General features: G+C 39.5%; 1 protein-coding gene across 1 annotated transcript in view; it reads left to right on the top strand.

Annotated features, from left to right (window-relative positions):
• Window positions 1-1566: 1566 nt before the first annotated feature.
• Window positions 1567-16860, top strand: part of sos2 (son of sevenless homolog 2 (Drosophila)) — a 36375-nt gene continuing 21081 nt past the window's right edge. The window contains exons 1-2 of the mRNA XM_042388938.1: window positions 1567-2534; window positions 16735-16860. Of these exons, the coding sequence (XP_042244872.1) occupies window positions 2451-2534; window positions 16735-16860 (210 nt within the window). The 5' untranslated portion in view covers window positions 1567-2450. The remainder of the gene's footprint in view (window positions 2535-16734) is intronic.

Raw genomic sequence — 16860 nt, 5'->3', positions numbered from 1 at the left:
ATTATTATTATTATAAAACAGTAAAATGTTAAAACAAAATAGAATAAAATAAGTAATGGTGATAATAAAAATAGAGGTTTATAATAATAAAACCAATCAATTATAAAACACTACATAAAAGCCAGAGTAAATAGATGGGTTTTTAGTTTACATTTAAAATATTTATATACACTATATGTTTAAAATATCTATATTTTTAGCTCCTCCAATAATCCCAACTACAAAACAGTTACTACAGAAAAGTTAATATGTAAACTTTTCTGTAGTACATAAAGTAGGTACTTCTCTTGTATATAAAGTAACTTTCTTCTTTCATCTTTTTTTTTTTTTTTACCATTTAATATTTATCTCATCACTCTTTGCACTCTTCACTTATTTTGCACTATTTATATCCTGTTTACACTTCATTTCACCTGTATATAGAACTTCCTTGTGTATATTTCTGAAGATTGTTGTGTTGTTATTCTGTGTAAGTACATTGAGAGCCACTAAACCGGAGTCAAATTCCTTGTATGCATAAACATACTTGGCCAGTTAAGATGATTCTGATTCTGAAGATTAAATTAAATAACCTACCTAGAGCCTATTCCCGAAAATATGTATCCTTAACATGTGTCTACATGCCGGGGCAGACTTTACCATTAAGCAAGGAAGGCAACTGCCCCAGCTATAGATTTATTATGATATTTAGATATGAAAAATATTGAATTATGTTACTATTTTAACTCATTGTACACCAAAATAACTTACAAAAGGCCCCCAAAGCACTTCAAAAATATGCAACTGTATATTTGTACTTTAGAGGAAAACATTGCTCCACTATACAAATAAAATATGCATTATTATTTTCTAAATTATCCAGCATTATATAAGAATTAAAAGCTACACATAGAACACAAGTTAAGTACATTTAAGTAGATTGTGCTGATAAAAGCTCTCTTTGATTTCAGGACTTTTACTGTGCAGTATTAATAGTTTTATTTCTTCTACCACTGCCAATAACCAACATTCCCAATTAGAGAAAGGGTGAAGTTTGCCTGGGGCCCCCAACTATAACTTTTAGTTGGGGACCCCAGCTATAGCTTTATTATAATGTTTAGATATAAAAAATATTGAATTATGTTACTATTTTAACTCATTGTACACCAAAATAACTTACAAAAAGCCCCCAAAGCACTTCAAAAATATCCAACTGTATATTTCTACTTCTGAGGAAAACATTGTACCACTACATAAATAAAATGTGTATTATTATGTTCTTAAATATGAAGCATTATATAAGAATTAAAATCTGCACATAGAACACAAGTTAAGTACAGTACACAAGTAGATTGTGCTGATAAAAGCTCTCTTTGATTTCAGGACTTTTACTGTGCGGTATTAATAGTTTTATTTCTTCTACCACTGCCGATAACCAACATTCCCAGTTAGAGAAAGGGTGAAATTGGCCCGGGGCCCCCCAAATCACTAAACCCGCCCCTGTGTGCACGGTGGGTCTTTACTGAGAGAGACAGAAGTCCAGCCTTGTTTTTTTTCTGTCCAATAAAATGTGAAATTACGCAGCGTGCGTGCCTGACAGCGGAGCGCGGCGCAGAGCGCAGCAGCACACAGACAGACAGGCAGCGGAGTTGGTACGAACATCTTCGACTTCTCAAACCAAACCAAAAAAAAAAAAAAAAAAAAAAAAAAAACACCTCGACTGCTCTCCAGCTGCTCCGCGCACAGACATGCCTCGGACTGATCGCTGATTTTTTGGGGGGGATTTACGTTGGATTTAAGCGTCTGATCAATCCGGAGAAGATGACTAAATGTGAAGTAAACAGCGCAGGAGAAAGTGTGCCTTGTTTGGAGCTGAACGGGTCTTGTGCCACAACATAAAACTCGGAGCGCATCAAAAGGCCAGCAGCAGCCTGTAGCACCAGTTAGCTCGGCCGGCTAACGCTAGCCTGCTAACGTTACAGGTGTTTAGGCAGCAAAATAACCAAACATAACTTGTAGCTGTAGTTAGCTGGCCACAAGAGGAACTCCCATGACGTGACTTCAAACTGAACTTAATGTGCCTGTTGTAAGCTTTTTAGCAAACGCCAAGTAGCAAGTATAACACTTAGCAACATTGTTATTAGCCGTTAGCTTTTCAGTTAGCCGCTGTCCCGTGTTTACAGCAGCAGCAGGCTAGCCCCACTAGCCACCAAGCTAGCGAGTTAACTTTATAGCTACATGTGCTTATTTTCTTATGTAGCTAATCTTTCGCTGTTTAACTCGACTCGACTCTGGACTCGTTTTAGTTTTAGTGACACCCTTTATTTTTGCTAGTGAGCCAGTTAGACTTTTTTTTCCTCTCTCCCCACCGTGCCTGCCCCTGGACTGACCCACCCACAAGGACTTATCTATCCGGGGCCGATGCTGACAGTTCAGCCCGGATCACGGCAACGCCAGGAGCCGCTACAGCAATGCAGCCCCAGCAGATATACGACTTTTCAAGTGACGAGAACAGTCACAAATGGAGAGGCCTCTTCGTGCAAGCTTTACGAAAGGTAACACTGCGATTACTGCACTAGCAAAACCCCCCTCCCATGAAGTCTTAAAATCTCCCTGAAGTCTCTTTCAAAACACGCATTCCCGTTGTTGAGATAAATTGATACGAGATTCAGAGTACTAGTCTCATCTGCATGTACACCTTACTAACACACAAACTTTTTCAACTTCAGCCAAAAGTCCCAAATTGTTCATTGTATAATAATATGGATTTTGGGAGATGCAAACTAATATTGTCAACCAGGAGTGTCTGGTACTGAAGTGTCCCTGTTAGATTGAATTAATCAACAAAGAAACCATTTCATATTTGTATTGTTGAAACTGCTTTCCCCATCTTCTGCAGTTGTTGACGTGTCTTCAGTGTGTTTATACCAAAAAAAAGTCTCACACAGAAGTTCCCTATAATGACTTTTTTTTCTCACAATGATTTTGAAGAAGTTGTTCAGTTTTGTGCCGTCTCCTGATCTGTTGATAGTGTTTCATAGAATTGAGAGCAACCACACTATACATGACTGACTTTTCACAACAAATAATAACCCTATAGGGTGCTGATGTTAACACCCACCAAGTTAAACAGCAGTGAAGCTCTCCTGGGACTGCTGCCTTGTAGCTGAAAGGCACCGTCAAACATCATTTGTGATGTGTGTGTCGCTGCCAACATCTTTATTAGTTCCTCATTTGGTCTAACAGCAAAGATGTCTCATCCTTGCAGTGCAGAGACCTTCTGCAGCGGTTTCTACACTGCTTAAATGTCAAGTTTCCCTCCTTTTTCTAAAGAAATGGCTCTTAATTCTCATAAACCTGATTGAAACTTTCAGGACAGGAAATATTTTAATTTTAATATACTTGGTCAGCAGGACTAACCCGTATCGGTTCCTTTTTGACTGACCCTCTCTTTCCCTTTTCTTGCATCATCTTGGCTTCTCCCTGTCATCACCAGGTTTATTTTCTGTTTTGTGATTCCCCTGCCCATTGCTTCCCTCACTCTTTTTTTTTTTTTTGCTTAGACTTGTAAACTCATGACAGCCTGGTTTTAACCGAAAACAGTTTTGTTTTTACCTTTTAGCCTTACTTTTCCATTAGGTTGCATGCAAACATGTGATACTGGAAGATGCACACAGCTTTGTGTTCTCCTTTCACATTGAGATTGTGTAAACCAACAAGGTCCTGTTGAGATCCACTCATACGTTTATTATCCTGATGCGGTTGGAGCTCAAGGAGTCACTCATTGCCTAAGAGAGCGGACACAGGCTGAATGGGACAAGCTTTGCTGTGGTGCAAAGTTAAGACAGGACCCTTTTTTTTGTCTAATTTCCAATCTGTTGGCATACCTGCACTTTGCTTTTTAGCAGCTGTGATAAGGGCTCATGATGTAAGCGTGGTACAACAGGATGGCACGGTAAAGGCTGTTCACCTTGGTGACCTGTAAGAGGTTTGAGGTTCAACCAAACTGCAACAAGCTCTTATGACATGCGCCTCCTCTAATTAGTTCACCGTGTTTCTTCATTTCCCATGCATCATTTCCAACTCAGATTTCATCCCCTGACAAAACATTATTGCTGTAGACCAGTGTTTATTGAACAGGGACTTGTCAGATGAACTCTTACGAATAACAGTGCACTTGGCATACCGTTTGGTCTTTTTTTGGAAAGCGACGTTGTTTTAAATACCGAAATATTTGTGTTCCTGAAATAGACAAAAGTACTGCAGACCGAGTTTATTTTCAAAGCATGAAAGAGGCATGTCTGTGCTCCACAATAGACCTCTCAGTGTTGGTAACTTTTTGTGTTGTGCTTTGATAAAATTGGTGAACCAATTACTTGTGTTCAAGTTGTCGCTAATTGTGTCTACTCCAGACTGTTGCTGTCAGATCAGGCTTTGACAAACACAATCAACTCCTCATTCCTTTTTTTAGAGGTTTTACCTTTTTATTAATGCAAAGTTACATTAAAACAATATCGGCAAATTGATTTATTTGATTATATGTTATTTTCATTATAAAATTGGTCAAACAAACAGTGGCTTGCATCCAAAAGGCAGGGACTTAATCAAATATGGTTATGATGTTTGTCCTTTTAATGTGTTAATTTTAGTGTCACAAAGGTGCTTACAGAGGTAACCAGCCATGAATTAGCCATGTAGCAACATCCTGTTTATAAATAATACAGCCTCTTCTCTGTCAGTTATCCATAGGACAGTAGAGATGGTGTGATGAATCAGGTGAAACTGAGAGAGCAGGTGGTGGGCCGTGGTGCCGCAGTTTTATTGTCTCAACTTGTTACACAACTGCCGGAGGGAAAGCCTGTCAGAGATTGACGCAAGAGAGTTTTGTTATGGTTTTGACAAACTGTGACTCGCTGTGTTTCGCAGCTGTCCACTGGGGGGGTTTCCTTGTCAGAAGGAGCCGTGGTGGATGACTCCACCCCTGAGAATGATTTTAGGTTGTTATTTAGAGGCAGGATTAAAGACAACCTGTTGACAGGTAAGACGCTCCTCAGAGCCGGAGGAGAGAAGTCACTTCTGTGAACAACGAGCCAGCCGGTTTGAGAAGTGTCACCTCCGGCTTGTGGTTGATCACCTGCAGAACGATCTTGTGGGAGAAACAGACGGATCCATCTGCAACTTAAATCTACTGACATTTGATGGATTACTGTGCAAACAGGCTGCAGTCTGCAACCAATGATTATTTTTCATTTATCTATTAATCTGTCAATTATTATTAGTTTATTAAAAGTCCACAAAGCAGAGCAGTGATATCAGTTCACAATGATATACGACACATAGAAGCAGCAAATACTCTCGTTTAACGATCTGGAACCAGGAAATATTTGGCATTTTTGCTTTATTAAACAACTGAAATTTACATTTTTTTGTCAGTTGACTCATTGACTAATTGTTTCAGCGCCAAAGAGGCACAGTGAGCCTTTATTCATACCACAATTTGAAGCACTGTGATCGCTTCACATGTAATAAATGCAGGTTTTGTACGGCCATGAAAAACCTGGAAAAATCATGGTATTTGAAAATAGCCATTTCCAAACCTGGAGATGTTTTTGGAAGAACAAATAAACCCAGAAAGTTTTGGAAAATTCATTGAAATTTATTGGTAAAAATGTGTACAAACCCTGTAAATACATATTTAACTGCACATCTGGAACAATGAGGTTTCAGGTAACAATAAAAAGTTGTAGCTTTTAGTTTTTTTTTATTGTCAAAAAGGAATAAATTGTATGACACTTAAATGAAAGCAGCCTGCCAGTTATATTGTCAGCAATAAAAAGGCAATTTTTTTTGTTAAATATAAATGCATGATGCTCAACTTTCCAGTCACATGCAGTTCACACGCATGTGCAGCCGTCTGTGTTTCTGTCTTTACAGTTGATGCTCACTGTGACATTTGGCCGCGTCTTAACGTTTGTCTCCTGTCTGCGTCTGCGTGTCCCCGGCTATTCTTGAGTACCGCAGCTCGTGCCCGGTGCTATACAAGAGCGTCATTTAGCCTCCGACATGCTGGTGTTAATAATAACTGTGCATTCCCCGAGTCTGCTGTTTCACTGGCATCGAGAGAGAGAGAGAGAGAGAGAGAGAGAGAGAGAAAGGCCAGAGCTTTTGCTGGGTACAGTTTCATTCCATTGCCATGTTGAGTTAGCGCGGCACGCTGCTGCCGCTGCTGCTGCTGAGTTCACGGGACTTCGCTCCCCCATGAGGGTTCAGGCCAACTTTTAAAGCTGAGATTGGTCAGATTACAAGCCTGCTTTGTTTTTGTGTTTGTGTTGCCTCTTTTATCCTCTGAACCTGAGTAGTGGATGACTTCACTATGAGCCAAAACTTAGAGCTGAGGTAGTTTTTTTTTATATTTTAGTCAGTTGCTGCTTGTTTACCCAGGCTAGACAGAGAAGTTGTCGCCTCAGAATCAGTCAGTGATTTATTTCAAGCCATCCAGCGCTGTAATGTATGAAGTCCAATCTCTCTATGATAACAAATACTACTGTATTTATCATCTATCTGTCTTATATAATACCTGGACAGAGTTGAAAGTCTGACTTGCAGAGTTTATGATACTCACTCTGACGTGAAGCCTAATCCCGTTGTAACATCAAACAAACCTTTCTGCAGTATACGACGTGCCAGCAGGAAGTTCACCGAGACACAGAAACATAGTTCAGTTCATCAGCTGTGACCACAAAGTTCTCAGAGAAATCAGTGCGCATATCTCCTTCAGCGTCGTTACCCTCCCCTCCCCCCCCCCCCTCCTCACCCGACACTCGCTCTGATATTCCCCCACAGCCACGTGCGACAGAGATTTTTATCTTTTATGCGAGAGTAGGTAGACTTTTTTCTGTGTGACAGCAACCGTTCTTACCCAGTTCATAAACGTTTATTTGTGTTTGCCGTGTCTGTTTATTTTTATCACCTTTTTTTTTTTATCTATCTCATCTCAGAACTGTTTTCAAGCGGGATAAAGATACCTTCACTTCAATAGGGTGAATGACCCGGTGACCTCGAGCGACTGTGCTGTGAGCAAAGCAGCCTGTAAAACACGCCAAAAGAGATTAAATTTGCTGCGTGCATTCAAACCGCCGCCGCCGCCGTTGAACACCAGTATTGTCACTGCAACTCCAAACGCTTGTTAAATGGCATCCTTGAAAGATGATAGAGGGTAGAAGTTCACTGTATTTTGCAAGGTCCGTAAACAAAAAGCTGATTTGTAGTTATACCAGTGAATCAAGGTTTTAGGTTTTTGCTTTCATCTCAATAATAACGATAAAGTTTCTGCTCATGTTGGACTAAGTTTGCAGAGAGAGTTGCGATCATTTTTTTAAGAGCAGAATCCAGCAGTCATTATGTTTTTATTATTGTTTTTTTTTAGGCATTTTATTCCTTTTTGTGAAGTTTATAGTAGAAAGGTTAGAAGAAACGAGGGCGAAGAGAGAGACTGGAGAGACTGGAGACGTTGCGGTTCATGGTCGATGCTTTTAACCCTTTGTTCACCAGGGAAAACCTATTTTTTTCATTTATTTTTCTTATCATGGTCAGAAGGCCTGTACAGTGATCTGCAGGGACAAAGGTTGAGAAGAAAGAATAATCGAAGCTTGTATGCTCTGTCATTTAAATGTATTCCCCTCCAGAAAGTGAACTTCTGGTGCATGAATATATGTTTCTCTGGCTTTGCTGCCAAAAAAAAAGTCACAACCTAAACAATAAATATGGAAAGTTTAAAAAAAAGTAGAGCAGCTGGTGAGCATCAGCTTGTATCACCTCCTTAAATTAACGTCGAATCAAACATTACAGAGCATGTGACATAATCTGAACCCTGTCGGTCTCGGGCAGCACGTCATCAGTGAAACGCTTCGTCTCCTTACCGAGGATGAGCTTTGTGTGTTGATCGAACAGGACGTTCTTGGTAACAGGTTGCACTTCCTGTGCAGCAGCAGCAGCAGCCCCGGGCCCCGTCCACAGAGAGAGAGAGAGAGAGAGAGAGAGAGAGGGGCACAGGCGGAGGATCGGGCTGATTAATACGCGTTCCCCACCCTTCCCGGTATATTGAATCAAGTGTTGTGAACGTCAGCGGTGCTCTTCATCCTCAAACGGGGTTCAGAGTAGAGGATGGGCGGACGCAGGCAGGGGTCACCGGGTCAGGTCTGACTGGGGTCACAGCGAGGCCACATGCTGTTGAAGGCACATCCACCAGCTATTGTCTTAGTGCTTTGAATGCGAGGAGGGATAGCTAAATGCCAGGCGAATCGTGTGTGCGTGCGTGTGTGTGTGTGTGAGATTGAGAGGTTTTGTTTCCTTGTTGTGTACATGTGTGTTTCTTTGTCATCTGGATGCATGTGTAGTGTGTTTTCGCTGTGTTTCTGTTTGTGTGTCTAAATGATTATCTCTGTTTATGTCTCTTTGTCTTTGCGTGTTTGTGTGTTGTATGTCTGCATTGTGTGTGCTCGCGCATGTGTGTGTGTGCGCCTGCCTGTTGTCTCAGAGTTGATCTCTGCCCTATGGTTCCCCAGACAGTCTGGTTGTAATGGCAGATGATGTCATGGCATGAATCACAAACAGTGACACATGCTCGGGTATAATAACAAGTCCCACCCCCACCTCTCCACCCCACACACACACACACACACACACACACACACACACACACACACACACACACAAGCACACAAGCACACAAGCACACAAGCAAGCCACATTACCTGCAACCTGAGCCTGATGCAGCCCCATATACACAGCCAGGAGAATAATCAATCGAATTAGAAATGTTAACCCTGTATTTACACCGTCCGGCCTCGATTATTACCTCCCAGCCTTTCTGTTCTTTTTACCACCAGCACACACACACAACAACAACAACACCTGATCGCTCCGTGCGTTACAGCCGAGACGTGCATGATGAAACAGGATGCAAGCTGAGTAAAAAGCTGCCCGTGTACTAGTGACCGACATCTCTCCCTCCGTCGATGGCACATAGTTGATACACGTCGACTTACTACACAGATTCTGACCTACTTTTGTCATATTTGGTGTGCTTGTATCAGCTCCTTAGTTCATGTACTTGGCGTCAACAAATTTGTGTCAGTTTCCACGACTAATGCTTTTGATGATGTCGCACTTTTCGGGGTAATAAAATCTTCTTTTTGAGGTAAAATATCTGTGGTTTGGATATTTGGAGAATTGCTGAGTGTACTTTTCCACTTGAACGGTCATATTTTTTCCCTTAACTCTCACTTGTAAGCTACACAGTCAGCTCCGTTGTTTTCTCTCAGATGTTATTATTTCAATGTGTTGAGGCAGAACATGCTGCAGTGTTATGTTTTAAGATGCTGGAGGACTATAAGTAATGTACAATTTGTGTTTTATCAGGATTATTTTGTTTGTTTGTTTGTTTTAAATCGTGTAATTTCATGACAGAGGTCTCCGCAGACGCCTTGATGACGCTACCGGTTTCAAAAAAAGGCTTTTATAAACATATCATGTGCTAAAATTACATCATATTACTCATTTTATGAACATCCTTTTTTGTAGGCGGACAGTTGTGTGTGTGTGTGTGTGTGTGTGTGTGTGTGTGTGTGTGTGTGTGTGTGTGTGTGTGTGTGTGTGTGTGAGACTCTCATGACAATTTCAGGTTCTTGGATCTGTTTGAGGAAATGATAGTGGAGCATCTCTTCTCTGTGTGTGTGTGTGTTGTCTACTTTATGCACTTTTACAAGAAATGGAGACGTATAGTAGGGCTACAGCTAATGATTATTTACATTATTGTTTAATCTGTAGGTTATTTCAATTAATCAGTTAATCATTTAGTGTATAAAAATGTCAGAAAATAGTTAAAAATGCCCATCGCAGTTTTCCAGAGCCCAGCATGAAGTCTTCAAGTTGTTTGTGTATGTCTTAATAATAACAGTACAAACCGCAAATATATTCAGTTTACAATGGAAAAAAATGAAAAGCGGCAAATCCTCACATCTGATAAGCTGTAACCGTTTTTAATTAATTTTTTTGGATGAATAATTGCATTGAGAAAATTTCCGTTGATCAACTGATTGATTTATAGAATAACAGTCAAAATGCACCAGATGCAGATGTGACGCATCAGGTAGGTAGGGCAGAGCGGGGGTTTTTTGTAGCATCTAGTTGCGTGCCAGCCATTGAGTTTTGCCAAGTGATAAGTTAGTTGGTTATGAAGGGTTTGGAGGCGTAGGTTATATTAACTGGTACTGAATTAATTTACTAGATCGTTTCAACTACAGGATCATGGATACACATTGATTTGATTGATTTATTGGCGTCGCATTGCCTCTGGTACAATGAGATTTTTATTTTATTCCTTTTTAAATAGATTGTACTTGTTTTTTACACAGCACCATGTAGTTTTTTATCTGTTGGAGGGCCGAGAAGCCGTATGTAGAGAAAAAAAATAGACAAACTGCATAAAAATACACATTCAGTTTGAAAACAGCCTTGCCTTAAACAACACACAGGGCTGCTTCGATGGGAGTGTGTCGCTTCAGGTACCGATGAGACGATCCAGGAAGTCCAGTTTGAATAATGGATACATAAGTTTGAAGGCACGGTGGCTTATAACACTTGGAAACAGAGGTTTTACAAATCTAGAAAGTTTATAACAGCAGGAATTATTTCATCGTTTGATCGCGAGGTAAACAGAAGCAGGTTGAACTCTTTTTGTCTTTGTTCATTGAATTGAATGAGGAGGCAGATTGGTCCATTTTTAAATGGTTTGATAAGATCAAATAAGTTCCTGCGTAGGTTTTCAGGCCTGCAACTAGCAATTTTCCTTATTATTCTTTAAGATTAATTGATTAAATGTTTAAGCTATAAAATGTAAAAAAACAAATACAAAATGCAGTTTACACATTCAGAAAGCCCGAAGTAATGTCATAAATTGTCTTTTTTTTCCCAACCAACAGTCCAAAACCCAAAGATATTGAATTTATGTTATGGAGCAGCTGGAATAAGTATATATTTTACTAAATCTTTATTAACCTATCTATTATCAACATTATTATTGTCAATTACTTGCTCTGCTGATCAAGTAATCAGTTGATTGACTAACTTACGGTTACTGCAAGGTGTTGTGGATCAAACATTGACCAGTATCACCAGTTTTCCTGGTGGTTTTTTGTCTCTGTGAATCCTGGTTTCTCCTGCTTTTGGCCGAGCTCCAGCCTGCGTGTGCAGCATGAGCCTCCTGCCACTGCTGCCTCCTCGTACACGCACATCGATACCTCTCAGTCTGCTGCTATGATCTCGTCTCCCCGGAGGCTTCGCTCTGTGTGGGTAGAGAACGAGGCGGGGGGGGGGGGGTGGTGGGGAGACGGAGGAGGGAAAGTGAGAGTGAGTGAGTGAGCGAGTGAGCGAGCGCTGGGACTTCCTGTATGCTAGCCTTTCCCTTCTTAATGGAGCTGACCCATGAAACTGAAGACCTTAACGTGGCACCGGAGGATGAGCATGACAGCTCACATATGATGGAGATTCTGTTCATTTTAATGTCTTTGCAGAGTTATTTTCATTATCTATTACTCTCTGGAATAAACCAGTTGTTTAATATATTGATTGTTAGTCCAAAATCTAAAGGTACCTAATTAATAATTAAGGGCCATTGATGATATATATTGTGAGACAATATAGGTGAATTTGCCTACTATGAGAAATATTGCCGACTGCATTTTCATTATCGATTAATCTGTCTTTGATTCTCTCGATTAAATGTTTTTTTCTGAAAAATTTCAGAAAAGAGTGAAATGCTTTAAATAATAATTCTTATAATAAATAATTCTTAATATTTTCAGTTCAAGTTGACGTCAGATCCTTTGTTTTGTCTGACCAACTGTCCCAAAAACAGCTGCAACAAGTTTATTATTGATTAATCTGCTGATTGTTTTCATGATTAATTGATCATTCGGTCAATAAAACATCAGAAAATGGTGAAAAACTTCACATCATAACATCCTGAAGTTCAAGGTGACGTCTTCAAACGTTTTATTTTGTTAAACCAACTGTCCAAAAACCCCAAATGATTTGACATCCTCAAACTAGCGAATGTTTGGGAAATCACAGAAACTATCATTCAGTGATTAAAGTCATTGTTCTATTTGATAATAGTTGTATTATTAAAATAATACTTTATTTGATTCACTATCATATAAAAAATAGGAAAGCAGCAAATCGACACATTTGAGAAGCTCGAACCAGAGAACATTTGGTATTTTTGCTTCATTTGATTTATTGACCCTCGATCGATTAACCAATTAATTGACAAATCATTTCCAGTAGCGACACGTTACTTGTTTATTAGACTTATTGTGGACGATGCTGCAAATCAATAAGCACAATTACTTTATGAAAATATTGGACTTTTATATGATTTTTCTTTCATTAATGTCATGAAGAACTTTGATTTGTCACATCTGAGTTGGATTCAGTTCATATTTTGTGTTTTCGGTCAATAAATTGAACACAGGTGGATTGTTTAAGTTGTAGTCTATTAGTTTTCTGTTAGTGGACTGGTTGAATAATTGATTGATTACTTAATCTTTATTGCAGTTGAATTTACAACACAGCCAGCAGAGTAATGCTCATGTTGCAATGCATGATGGGTGATAACTTTGATGTTTTCTGTTGTTGTTCAGCTCGTTTCAGTCAAATTAAAAGTAATGAGGGAATTTTTTTTTATAATTCACCTGCGCTGCTCCTCTGAAAGGGAAAAATATTTTTCCTATGATGACATACTGTCTGCCTCTTGTCTTTGTTTTGAACTGAGTGTTTTTCAAACTCAGGAGTTCCCCTGTAGTTTTTCCACTCGATTGCTTTCACTTGGCTTGCTTCTTTACGCTTCTTACTTCAGCCTCCACCGCCAACTATATTAGACCGTCTTACATCAATCACCCATTAGGCTCAAGTTGCAGCGGTACTGTAAATACACTGAGCCGCAGTCATACCTGCACACAGCCCCGCTCTGCTTTCAGTCCTCAGTTTAGATGTCGGTCCTCATCAAACAGACAGAACCGACAGATTCACTGAAAACGGCTCATAAAGTGTCGTTTCAGTCAGTCAAATTGATTTTTAAATACTCTGTGTAAAAGTCTTCCACTAAGTAATTCTCTAAGCAAGCAGGTAAGGCTGCAACTAATCATTATCTCCATTATCAATTAGTCTGCCGATGGCTTTCTCAATTAATCATTTGGTCTATAAAATGTGAGAGAAAAGTGACAAACACCCATCACATCCAGTCCAAAGTGACTTATTTTAAATGTTTAGTTTATCTTAGAAGACTAAGTAAACTTTTGATTTACGTTTGAGAAGCTGAAACCAGGTAATTTTTTGGCATTTGCAAAAAAAAATACCTTTTGATTGAGTAATCTGTTACTAATAGTTTCAGCTCAACACGCTGGGGAAAAAACAAAAAAAAGCACAGATGTTTACAAAGAGCTTAATTGTGTCGCTGCTTGTTACCTCACAGCATGTCACAGTTACGTTTTTACTGTATTTGAATTCGCTTTCTGTTATGTTTTGATTCAAATCACATTCAGTTTTGTGTATATATTTGCCGCTCCGTCTCCCATCCTGACATTGTCGGAGATAGACGGCACTTGTTGGATGTGGGCCTCTCAGAAACGGGCCAACTATTCTGTGAATGGAGTCAGGGGAAACCCCCGTAGTTTCAGTGTGGTGACTCACAACTCCTGGTGTCCTGTGGAATTTGGTCAAATGCCTATTTGCGGTCAAGAGGATATATCTCACAACCTACTTCTGCTTTGATATATATTTTTTTTTTTCCGAGTGCAGTTTATACTTGCTGCTTATTTATAACTGTTAGGTCTTGTGAGTGTGCATCAAAACAGAAATGACGTACAGAAACGTAAGCGGGGCCAAGTTGTGGCTTCAGATTTTCCAGCTCCTCTTGTGTTTTTTTTTTTTTTTTTTTTGAACAGCATCTGAATGGTTAATGAAGACAGAACCGGGGGAGGCGGTCTTTTATATATAACCCCTCCCCAGATTTATCATTTTATCTCAAACAAATGAAGTCGAACTTGAGACAGAGGGGACATCCTGCCACGCCGCTGCATCTCTTGTTAAGTCAGAGCACAAGAATGCATGAAGCCCGGTCTGCTCTGACCTTTTAACTCTTCTCTCACATTCCTTAATCCGGGGGCAATGGTTTGTCATGATAACGCCCCACTTTACTATATGCCAGGGTAATTCCATCACTCGCATGTGAACAGGCTCGGCTTTTGTGAGTGGAAAGTAAATGTGAGGCTCTCTCTCTCTCTCTCTCTCTCTCTCTCTCTCTCTCTCTCTCTATCCACCTCTCCTCTCGCTCTCTCCCACAGCTTCGTTTTTTTTTTTTTCTTCCTCTCCCCCTCCGGTCTGCTTTGGGTGCTATAATAGTATCTCAACTGACAGCATTCCTGCAAGAGGGCACGGCCCACATGACGACAACTTTTGGGAGGTTGGAGGGTGGTTGTTGAGGGGGAGTGGAGGTGGAGAGAGGGGGAGGGGGGGGGGGTGTTCCTCTCTCTCTCTCTTTCCACTCGTAGATCTGATGAAGCCACACCTTCTCTACTGTCTGCACCTTAAAGCACACCGTCTGTCAGGCTGCTTCCTCCTTCACGACTTAAATGCATCTTGTCTCTTTGATTTTGAGATATTTATCTTTTAACAGCACTTTGCAGCTTGATTTGAGGCTGAATATTTTGTTGTATTTGTATTTATTGAGACCATGTACAGTGTTTAAACATAAATGATAACATTTGATTTATTGCACCAGAGTTAGCTTGAAGCTAACTTTCATTTGCAGTCACTTACAATTAAAACACACAGGACACATTATACAAAATACAAATCTACACACAATAGCACGTCACATACACCCACAATGTCAATCAGAAATGAATAATATAAGCCTGTCAGTTTGTCATGTAAGCTTGTTACAGAGCTGAGTAGATAGAGAGTTGCAACGACTAGTCAGTTAATTGATTAGATGATCAACAGAAATTTAATCTGCAACTATTTTGATAATCGAATAATCGTTTTAGCTATTTTTCAACCAAAAATGCCAAATATATGCTGGTTCCAGCATCTTAAATGTTAAAAATGTATGCTTTTTTGTCATATATGATAGTAAATTGAACATCTTTAGAGTTTGGACAGTTTTTGCTACATGAAATCTATCTGACTTTCATTAATCTTCATTAAATCCTGTAAATGTTTCCAGAGCTGCAACAATTAGTCGATTGACAGAAAATATATCAGCAACCAGAGTGGATAATTAACTTCCAGTGGACAAATGCCAAATGAATGTTCAAATTTTACCAGCCACTTACTAGTTTTTTTGGCTAATTATTAATTAATTGTTAATCATTAATTGATTTTTTTGGCTGGTAAGTGAAGCAAATCTACCAGCCACATGCTGTTGGCTGGTGCTTATTTTATGCCCTGTTGGAAACTATTCTGATAAATGAATAATTGTAGAAAAAATGCTCAAAATTTGCTGGTTGCAGCTTCTCAGATAGGAATATTTGATGCTTTTCTGTGTCATACGTGATAATAAACTAAGTATCTTTTGATTTTGGACTGATGAGCTGATAAAACGAGACATTCGAAGACATCAACATGAGCTCTAAGAAATTAGAACAGGAAGAGGCTGGCGGATTTGCATATCGGTGCCCAAAAATGACAAATTGTTCATGCATGCTACTGCAGACCAACATTTCATATGGTTCATATTTTTAGATTCATTTTCTATCTTCCGTGCAGCTTTTTGTTCCATCAATTTCAGTGTGGTTTAAAAAAAAAAAAAAAAAGAACATTCAGACTTTCTTGAGAGAAATTCATGAAAGAAATTAATTCATTGTGACTATTTATCAGTTTTTAATTATTTTATTTGTTTGTCAAAAATATTGTTATTGTCACATCATGGAAATGAAGTTGCAAGCAGACGCTGTTTTGAGAGCTCTGCCTCGTTTTGTGCTTTTAAAGGACAAACTTAACATCTGAGAGACAGGAGAGGCTTCAGTCAGCTGCCAAAAACAATTAACACATGATGTTTTGAAAATCAAATAATAAGCAAACATGGAAGTAGTGAAAACTGTGAATCTGGTGAATTAATTCTCTTGCTGTTTAACAGTTAACTTGATGTTTGAGCTTCCTTGAGCTTCCTAAGTATACGTCCACATGCACAGGATTTTATAAATAACAAAAAATCCATGTTCACCATGATGAATTACTTAAAACGAGCACGTTTTATGTCTCTAACTACCTGTAGTATCTTTGGAAAATGACCAGCTGTGATGAAAATTACATGTGATTTGTAATTAATGGGTTGAAACATCCAAAACCACCAAGACGACCCTCTTTAAAACCCAGAAAAGGTGTCTTCAGTCAGTCACGGTCTGAACTTGCCGTGTTGACGTCAATATAACGTGATCTGATCGTAACTGTGGTGCATCATACCAGGTGTTAATGATCAGTTCCACCTATTGCACAGTTTCACTTGACGTCGTGTTAGCGGCGCAGGAGAAAAGTGTTTTCCTTCTTCTTCAGGGGATAATAACGGCTGATCAACATCAAACTCTAAAGACTGCCATTTTTTTAAGTTCCCTCCCTTTTCGATTGCATTGAGCGCTTTTAGCCAGCTTATTGTATCTGTCACTCATCTCTTTCTGTCTTCAACATTTCCAGGTACAGAAGCAGGTCCACCCAAACCTCATGGCGAAGGAGGACGCCCTCCAGCACATCGAGGAGCTGATCCTGCAGCTGCTCAACATGCTGTGTGTGGCCCAGCCTCGCTCCGTGCAGGACGTAGAG

Source organism: Thunnus maccoyii, chromosome 16 (assembly GCF_910596095.1).
Source record: "Thunnus maccoyii chromosome 16, fThuMac1.1, whole genome shotgun sequence".
NCBI lineage: Eukaryota > Metazoa > Chordata > Actinopteri > Scombriformes > Scombridae > Thunnus > Thunnus maccoyii.
Note: the sequence above shows the minus strand (reverse complement) of the source record. Positions and strands in the feature narration are given on the sequence as shown.